Genomic DNA, 10,207 nt, shown 5'->3' with positions numbered 1-10,207 from the left:
AGAAGGGGAACAGGGGGGAGAGGGAGCAAGGCAAACCCTGAGAGACTCTTGAATGTTGAGAACAAACTGAGGACAGATGGATATGGGTGAGAGCTGAAGGGGGGTAATGGGAATGGAGGGGACACTTGTGGGGATGAGCACTGGGTGTTATATGGAAACCAACCTGACAATAAACTCTTTAGAAAGAGAAAGAAAGAAAGAAAGAAAGAAAGAAAGAAAGAAAGAAAGGAAGGAAGGAAGGAAGGAAGGAAGGAAGGAAGGAAGGAAGGAAGGAAGGAAGATAGAAAGAAAACCCTGAACTCTGTGGAGGGACTTGGTTGCTATTGAAATATTGTGATGACAGCAAAGGAAACAACCCAGAAAATTAATAGGCAACCAACGGAATGGGAAAAGATAGTTGCAAATGACATATCAGATAAAGGGTTAATATCCAGAATCTATAAGGAACTCACCAAACTACACGCCCGAAAAACAAACAACCCAGTGAAGAAATGGGCAGAAGACATGAACAGACACTTCTCCAAAGAGGACATCCAGATGGCCAACAGACACATGAAACGATGCTCAGCATCCCTCCTCATCAGGGAAATACAAATCAAAACCACACTGAGATACCACCTCACGCCAGTCAGAGTGGCTAAAATGAGCAAATCAGAGAACTCTAGATGCTGGCGAGGATGTGGAGAAACGGGCACCCTCCTGCACTGTTGGTGGGAATGTAAACTGGTACAGCCCCTCTGGAAAACAGTGTGGAGGTTCCTCAGGAAACTAACAATAGAACTCCCTTATGACCCAGCAATAGCACTGCTAGGAATTTACCCAAGGGATACAGAAATGCTGAGGCATAGGAGCACATGGACCCCAATGTTCATAGCAGCACTCTCCACAATAGCTAAAACATGGAAAGAGCCTAAGTGTCCATCAGCAGATGAATGGATCAAGAAGATGTGGTTTATCTATACCATGGAATACTACATGGCAATGAGAAAGAATGAAATCTGGCCATGTGTAGCAACATGGATGGATCTTGAGTATTTTTTCAACATGTATGGATCTTGAGGGTGTTATGCTGAGCGAAATAAGTCAGGCAGAGAAGGACAAATATCATATGTTTGCACGTATAGGAGGATTAGGAGGAACTTGACGGAGGACCAAGGGGGAGAAGAAGGGCGGAAATGGTGGGGGAAAGGGAGAGAGGCAAACCATGAGAGACTCTTGAATGCTGACAAAAACTGAGGACTGATGGATGTGGGGGGGAGGGGGGGATGGGCATGAAGGAGGGCACTTTGGGGATGAGCACTGAGTGTTATGTAGAAACTAATTTGACAATAAACTATTAAAAAAAAAAAGAAATATTGTGATGAAATCAGGTTTATAACAGCCCATGTCCTATATTGGACTAGTTGGCATTTAATTTACCTTTTTAAGTGGTTTACTCATTGATCTCTCTTACAGGGCTAGCCCATGCAGCAAATTCCTATTTACCCTTGAGAATTCCAGTCATCCTAATGAATCCTTCTTGTGAATGAATTCAGAGAGTTAAGAAACTGAAAACAAAAACCATGAGGAAAAAATCAAAAGGAAAAATATAAACCAATCTTATCCATCTTAAAGAGTGCTTGAAGCACTATTTATTACAGATGTCAGATCACGAATCCCATTATATAACACAGTGTGTCAACAACACTAAAAAAAGAATTACATTACACATTATTGTACATAAAAAACAGAAAGTTTGGAATTATGGCTGAAAATTAGAGATCTGTCGTGTTTCCTTTACTGTATATCCATTTTGGAGAGGTTAATTTTAGACAGTTTTCTTTAGAATGCTTGAATTTAAAAGAATATTACTATTGCCTATGAAATTTAACATGAAGAGTTAAAAGTCTCCTTTTCTGTTTGGTTCCTGGTCTCATAATTTCTTGCCTGGAAACATCCAGAAAATGTAAGATCTTGTAAAAATTTCTTTCTTGATCAAGAAAAGGCTTTCAAATTTTCCTGTACTGTCTGTTGACCGAAGGAAGAGGGTTCCGAATTCTAAACAGGCATTTTGTCTCCTGCATGTTTACAAACTCTGTTGTACCCTGGACATAAAACAACCCATCAAAGCTGGTCACCACTCATTATTCAGAAATAATAAGTACTTGTAAGCGATGTTTAAGAAGAATCTCCCTGAGGTCCAAGTGGGAGACAGGACTCTCGACATCTCAAATCTAATTTTTTTTAAAAATACTATTTATTTATTTAGAGAAAGAGACTGCAAGCAGGGGAGAGGCTGAGAGAGAGGGAGAATGTCAAGCAGTCTCTGCGCCTTCAGCAGGTAGCTCCATGCGGGGCTCAAACCCCCCAGCCTGCAAGATCATGACATGGCCGGAAGTGAAAAGTCTGATGCTCAGCTGACTGAGCCCCCTGGGCTCTGCTAGGTGTCTCTAATCTCGAAGACTGTCCAAAGAATGTGCCAGGACTTACCCGAAAGGTTTTAAGTGCAGTTGGGATTCTGTGCCACAGGCTGTTCACTGGGCTCCGTGACTCTGGGAGTCAAGGTGTGATGTGTGTTCCGTGGGAAGACGTTTGGTTGGTGTGTCGCTGTGTGAGTCCATTGTCCTGGGGCCACGGTGTGGAGTGGGGAGTGCGATGTTGGCATAGAGCCTGCCGACTTTGATCTATAGATTTTATCCCCGAACAGTTCAGCTCATGCTGCTTTGGCCAAGAGGAGACACATGCAGAAGCCTGTATCCTGACTGATCCCAAAGGTGTCCCTAATGAAAGGGGAGCTTTCCTGCAGGAGACCTGAGACCAGCCATCCAGCAGGGGGAGTGTCCCCACTTTAGGTCCGTTCAGTAGATTCTTGGACCTGTGATAGAAACCCATGACTGATTCTTCTTCCTTGCACCAGAGCAACCCATGTCCAGGTGGTCAGGTCAGAAGAAGCTATGGGCTCAGCTTGAGGGAAGAATTTCTCTCCTTGAGGTCACAGAATTTAATCCCCATGTCCCCCGGCCTCACCTGTCACCTAGATGCAGCCAGATGGTGTTTGGAACATGCCCGTTGAGAAGAAAACTGAAGCCCGTGGTTCCATGTCTCTCTACCTACTGACAATGGGCCCCCAGAACCACTGTGTTTCCTGATGAAATTAGGTTAGATGAGGAATTCCAATGAGGAGAAATCTGTCTTCCATATGCCACTTTCCTTTACTTGCTGGACATCTTTCCTGGCGGCCCTGAAGTTGCCTCATGCTTTGTAAGGATTAGGAAAACACAACACTGAATTGGTCCCAGCAGTGTGGGTGGAGGAAGGACCACAGCAAACTGGGGAATAGAACCACAGCTTTGACCCTCAGAGCACAAATCCCATTGCTCTGAGGACAGAGGTGGTGGATAGGTCCACGTAGGTAGGGAACTCATCCTTGGGAGATCCTCTGCCGTCTACACCTCTCCCTTCTGTACAAGGTATCCACCCAAGCCAGATCGGGCCTTCCTCTTCTTCACTGTCTGAGAACCCTATGTCTATTCCCTGGACCTTAAGAGGAATGCAGTCTGGATTTGGCTTGTGACCCTCAAAACTGTGTGCATGCAGGGGTGAGTGCTGGATATGTGGGTGTTGCCCTGGACAGCAACAGTGTGGCTTTGATGCTCATGTCCCAGAAGTCTGGGGGGTTCCCTGAAGCAGTGAAACTCCTATGCTTTCTCAACTTTTCCTGACCTCTCAAGGAAACAGCTTTATTCGTGGGACTCTAAGTTCTAAGCAAGTCTTTTTGGTTTGTTCACGGATCTTCTTGTTTCGATTCCACATACAAGCGGAATCATATGGCATTTTTCTTTGCCTGACATATTTCCCTTGGCACAAGACCCTCTAAGCTCATCCATGTGTCACATATAGCTAGATCGTTTTCTTTTTCCTGGCTGAGTAATATTCCATTGTATATACATCACATCTTCCTCATCCATTCATCCATGGATGCACACTTAGGTTGCTCCCATATTGAGGCTATTATAAATGATGCTGCAACAAACATAGGGGTGCATAATATCTTTTCAACTCACTGTTTTTGAGAATGTTAAATCTTGTAAGAATTCTTTCTTGGTTACAAAAAAGCTTTGAAATTGCCTTATCTACCTATATACAGAAACCGTAATGTTCCTGATTATAAAAATAATCTCTTTGGCACCTGGGTGGCTCAGTCAGTTAAGCGGCTGAGTTCAGCTCAGGTCCTGGTCTCCCAGTTTGAATTTCAGGCCCATGTCGGGCTCTGTGTCGGGCCCCTGTGTCCCAGAGCCCGCAGCTGCCACCTAGTCCCCTGGGGTCTCTAGTGTCTTCTTCCTCAGACTCAGAATGTGCAGTGGCTGCTCCCCAGACCAACAGCACGTGTGGGCAGCGGGGCCGTGACAGGAGGGAGGTTTGTGTTCGGGGCTGAATCACTGTGGGAGGATCGTGTGTAGCTTGCATGCAGTAATAGACTCCAACGTCCTCAGCCTCTACCCGGCTGATTCTCAGGGTGAAATCTGTCCCTGACCCGCTGCCACTGAACCTGTCAGGCACCCCAGTTTCCTGGTAGGAAACCTCATAGATAAGGAGACTTGGAGACTGGCCTGGTTTCTGCAGGTACCAACTTAAATACGTGTCTCCATCACTGTCCTCGAGGCTCTGACTGGCCCTGCAGGAGATGGAGGCCGGCTGTCCAAGGGTGACGGGCAGGGAGAGTGGGGTCTGCGTCAGCACCACATCCCCACTGCATCCTAAAGGAAGGAGAGAGAAGCACAGTGTTATGTCACTTTTTCTGATTTTAAGGGTCTTTTTTGTGTGTTTTAGGCAAAATCATTTTTTGTGATTGGATTCATATTGTAATTATATTCAATGTCCAAAGGAAACCCTAGAATTGCAGTCACAAAGCAGCCTCTTTATTCCCCAGCATCTCACTAAAGCACTGTTCCTTGTTCCTTTCCGTTTGTTCTTGTATTCCTAGGCCCCCAAATTAAATTCCCCTTGCTGGAGGGCAGTCCCACCCATGGACAGAATACACATGGGGAGCAGTGGTGCCCCCAGAGCTCTCTCCCCACACCCCGTGCTCCTCTCTCACCCCCTCCGCCCTCACCTGGGATCCAGAGCACCAGCAGCCCCAGCAGCTGAGCAGGGAACCTCATTGTGAGAAGCAGAACTGATGGGTCCTCACAGGTAAAGAGCAGCACAGAGCTGAGCTTTATGTCACAGGGCAGGGCCTCCCAGGGGACCACATGCAAATCCCCTGGTGGGTGTGGCAGAGGGGAAAGAGCCAAAGGCAGGGCCACAGGGACCTCTCCTGTGAGCAAAGTACCTTCCAATGTCTTCTGTGCTTGGAGGGAAACTACCAGAGAGAAATTCCTTACTGCTGAGTGGGAAGAAGGATCTGAGTGTCTGGGAAGACAGAGTGCTCACAGCGCTCCCCTGCTGAGAAAGCTCCAGAGACCCTGAAGATGTGGACTTGAGTGTCCTGAGTCACTTTCTGGCAGGTGAACGGTCATCCTGCTTGGAGTCCTCTAAGCTACTGTCCAGGAGGAAACAGAGCCGCCCCGCTCTGGCTGATTGGCAGATATCTCCAAACCACAGGATGAACTAGAGATAGAGAGAGAGTTCTAGAGCCCCTGATGTCTCCTGTTTCCTGGCTAATGTTTTAAGACACTTTAATAATCATTAAATAATGAATTATACTCACCCAGGGACTTCTTGAGAAGATGAAAGTAAAAAGACCTTCACAGGGAGAAAGAATCACTCACAGGTAGAGAACTAATAGCCCTGCTTAGGAGACTAGGAAAGGAGAAGAATTTTATGCTTCACGCAGTGAGTGTTCAATTTTGGTAACCGTTTGTTACAACATGGTGTGTATCTTGTCTTTCATCTCTCTTTTGCCCTAGATATTTAGATAGATAGATAGTTAGATACATGCATACATACATAGTACATAGAATCATAGATATATAGAGAGATACATAGATACAAATCAGAAACACACATCATAAGGTATATATGAGCTTTGGATACACACAGAAACTCCCCTAAGTCACAAATGTCTTACAGGAAACAACAGTGTCCCCATCACACCTGAGACCCATTCAGCCTTCGGAGCTCCTGGGGGATAATTGGACAGTATCACTCTTGCTCTCTCTGTATTTTAGCATCAGGACTATGTTTCTTTGGTTTACTGTGGGGTCTGTCTGCCATCTAATGGCTGTGTGGTGATATAGCAACTGTCAAGATTTTCTGATGTGGGGTCCTGAGTCTGGACTGAGAGACTCTTCACTGTCACTCATGAAGTTGACACTATGACATCCATCACTAGGCCAGAGTCTGTAGGGAAGACACATGATCCGTCTCCTCAATAAACCTTCACCTAGTAAAGAACAAAAGACTCATATGTAACTAGGATTGGAGACTGGAGATGGTCAAAGTTAAGGTCACCATAAATATTTGAGGTTAAAAAGGAATAAGGGGAAAAAAAGACAAGAAATAAGATGCAGTGGTATCTCCCTCTGCGTTTGGTCTTCATAATGTAAAAACTTGTGAAATATGTTCCATTACATTATCTTGACTTATGATAACAAATTGTGTACGTGAATGTATGAAAGTCCAAAAAAATCCATTAGAAATATTTCAGTAAAGGATTTGGATTCACTGCCAATCTATAAAATATCTCAGGTGGCTGGGTGGCTCGGTCAGTTAAGTGTCCCACTCTTGATTTCGGCTCTGGTTATGATTTCACAGAACCAGCCCCACGTGGGGCTCTGTACTGATAGCACAGAGCCTGCTTGGGATTCTCTCTCTCCCTCTCTCTTTGTCCTTCCCCATTCACGTTCTCTCTCTTTCTCTCTCTCCTGTCTTTCAAAGTAAATGTAAAAATATATATATAATATCAATAGTGAGTTAGAAAAGATTTTGCTATATAGAGACATTTTCTATGTTAATGCAGTAAAGGACTCAATATTATTAAGTTTCCATTTTTCCCAAATTGATATAAATATTCAACGTAATCTATAAAAATTCGAAAAGGACAATTTTTGAATTTGAAGAGAATGATATTCTAATATAGGTTAAATTGCTATGATCTACAATATCCAAGAAACTCCTAAGAATCAAAATAAAGTCACAAAAGTAATAAGATGAGGTTTTAAAAGTTATTATATAGCTGCGTATAAAAGATAGAGAAACAAATAGAACAAAACAGGAACTCTAGGAAATGACCCATGGGTACACAGGCCCTTAATGTCTAACTAAGGCAGGAAGGTGGATTACTGGTCATTTTTCCTTTTTAATAATTATAGAAGTTGAAATAAAAAGCTTGACCCATCTCACATTATGCAAAAGCTTGAGTCAGTGGAAGATCATACTTCTACACATAAGCATTAAAGTAATTATGCTTCATGAAGAAAGCATAGGAGGGTACCTTTGGTCTCTAAAGGTGGAAAATGTTTTAATATATTTTAAAAAATTTTAATTTTTTTTTTTTTTTTTTTTTTTTTTTATTTTTGTTGTGGGGGTGTTGAATGGAACAGAAAGAGAGTGACACAGAATCTGTGGTAAGTCCAGGCTCTGAGGTGTCAGCACAGAGCCAGGTGTGGGGCTCATATCCTGTACTTCAAGATTATGACCTGAGCTGAGTTCAGACATGCCGTGAAGCATGAGCGAATTCTCCAGTATGACAAAATTTATTTCTGAATGTATAAGGAACTCCCTAGAAGAGAAGAGACAAGCTATGTATATTTATATATAAAAATGCAAATTATGTATTATATCATTATGAAGATATAGAAGTATACATGATATATAATTTAAACAAGCAAAACAAGCACTTTCCAAAAATAGACATCCAAATGGATAATGAAAAATAAACACGAAAAAAAATTTTCTCAACATCTTGGTCATCCAGGAAATGTACATTTATACCACAATACCATTTCAGGATCTACCAACATGGAGACAATAAAAGTCTGATATAAGAAGGATTGCAAAGTACTTATAGCAACTGGAATGTGCACGTAGGTGATGGAGCATAAACACGTTCACCATCCTGGAAAACTGGGTGGCGGGGCTTCCCGAAGCCAAACATCCCCCTAGCCTGGGAGGCCTACTTCCATCCCTAACAATACAGCCAGCAGAAACCAAAGCCTAAGACCACAGACCCTTTGCAGGATCGGTTCTGCCATCCTAAGCCTGTGGCACCTGATGAGGTCTTCGCATGTGGTGCCCAAGGGGAGCCAAAGTCCTCTTGGTGCGGGGCCCTCAGCTGCGACCTAGTCCCCTGGGGTGTCCAACGTCTTCCACTTACACACACTTGGACGACCTGCTGTGGGCCTCCCAGACAAGCAACACTTTGGGGCAGTTGAAATCTCCAGCCAGGCAGGTTTTTGTTCTATGTTTAATCACCGTGGGAGGAGTTTGTAGAGCTTGCTGGCAGTAATAAACTCCCACGTCCTCAGCCTCCACCCTGCTGATTCTCAGGGTGAAATCTGTCCCTGACCCGCTGCCACTGAACCTGTCAGGGACCCCAGAGGCCCGGTAGGAAGCCCCATAGATGAGGAGCCGTGGAGACTGGCCTGGCTTCTGCTGGTACCAACTTATATAGTTGATTTTATAACTATCCTGGAGGCTCTGACTGGCCCTGCAGGAGATGGAGGCCGGCTGTCCAGGGGTGACAGGCAGGGTCAGAGGGCTCTGTGTCATCACAATATCCCCACTGGATCCTAAAATAATGAGAGAGAAGGTCAAGGATGCATACAGACCTTACAAGCCATTTTCGTGATTTTCCTTTTGTTAATTACTTCAGGTTAATCATTTTGAAAAAGAAAATGACCCACATCATAATGAAAACAATAATATTTACAAGGCACAAAGGTGATTCTTTCTTTTTCAAAGTCTTCATCTGACACTGGTCATTGTTCATTTTAGGTGGTTCCTAAATCTCATAAGATCAAGTTCTCTTCCTTGGAGCATGAACATGTATGGTCAGAGTACACATGGGGAGCAGTGGGGTCACTCTCGCTCACCCTCCTCACCCCATTCTCCTCTCTCATCCCCCCTCTGCACTCACCTGGGATCCAGAGCATGAAGAGCCCCAAGAGCTGAGCAGGGAACTTCATTTTGAGAAGTTGAACTGATGAGCTCTCATCAGTCAAGGCCAGTTTAGGGGTGACCTTTTATCTCAGACTTGCAAGGGAAGGGAAGATCCTCCCTAGGGGACACTATGCAAATGTCCTGTGGCTGCAGCAGATTTGAAAAAGCCAACAGAAGGTAAGGCTTTATCATGTGAACACATTCACATAAAGCATGTTGTGGGGTTGGAGGAAAAGCAATAAAGACACAGTTCTTGCTGCCTGCAGAGTGTGAAGTAAGATCTGATCATGGAAATCTGGGTCTGCGGTGAGGACACGGCACTGGCCTTGACCCTCTAGAAAGCAGAGACACACTGAATATGTAGACATGTGTGTCTAGTTAGGTTCAACCACTGGGAAGTGAAGGGCCATCTTCTTGGCTTCCTGCCCCCTCATCTACAGACAAAATAGTTCCCATCAACGCTGCTGGAGATCAAGAGGGTGTTTCCTCCAGCAGAGGGTGTTCTGCTCCTTCAAGTGTGGTCAGCTCTCTGTGGTCCCCAGGGTAACGGGTTCAGAAAGTGAAAGGCAAGTGTAGAAACCGCCGTTGTAGGTCATGTGGGGAGGTAAGCACCATGAAAGCACTCTGGGAGAGAGAGGCCTTGACAGGGAAACCAGGCCGTGTCCTCCGTATAGAGAGCTAACAGCCCGATTCATGTCAGAGGAGGACAGGGAAGATTCATGCACCAGGCAGTGAATATAAAATCCTGGACATCCACTGACGGGTGTACCTCCCATCATACTTGCCTCACACGTACCAGAGAAACCAAAGGAATTTCTTCACGGAAGGCTTCCTAAGAGAGCGGAATCACAGAAGCAAGGACTGTGTTTTCTGTGCGGTGGTTAGAAATCTCTTCTCGTACAGTCTTTCTCATCATGGAGGACAGGCTCTGTCAGGCCTTCCAAGTTCTCGTTCCTTCTGTGTGAAAACCTGAGTCTCTCCCCGACCTGAATGAGTCACGGCCATGGCCATGAACGTAGAGTTCTTTTTTTTTTTTTTTATTTATTTCTAGGAGAGAGAGAGAGAGACAGCGTGAGCAGGGGAGGGTCAGAGAGAGAGGGAGTCACAGACTGAAACAGTCTCCAGG

General features: G+C 44.7%; 1 gene segment (V, D, J or C); it reads right to left on the bottom strand.

The window, feature by feature from the left end:
• Positions 1–4,199: 4,199 nt before the first annotated feature.
• Positions 4,200–10,207, bottom strand: part of LOC120231556 — a 19,898-nt gene continuing 13,890 nt past the window's right edge. Inside the window, 2 exon segments of the V gene segment in view lie at positions 4,200–4,262; positions 4,420–4,654. Of these exon segments, the coding sequence occupies positions 4,200–4,262; positions 4,420–4,654 (298 nt within the window).

Source organism: Hyaena hyaena, unplaced genomic scaffold (assembly GCF_003009895.1).
Source record: "Hyaena hyaena isolate Hyena2069 unplaced genomic scaffold, ASM300989v1 scaffold_57, whole genome shotgun sequence".
NCBI lineage: Eukaryota > Metazoa > Chordata > Mammalia > Carnivora > Hyaenidae > Hyaena > Hyaena hyaena.
Note: the sequence above shows the minus strand (reverse complement) of the source record. Positions and strands in the feature narration are given on the sequence as shown.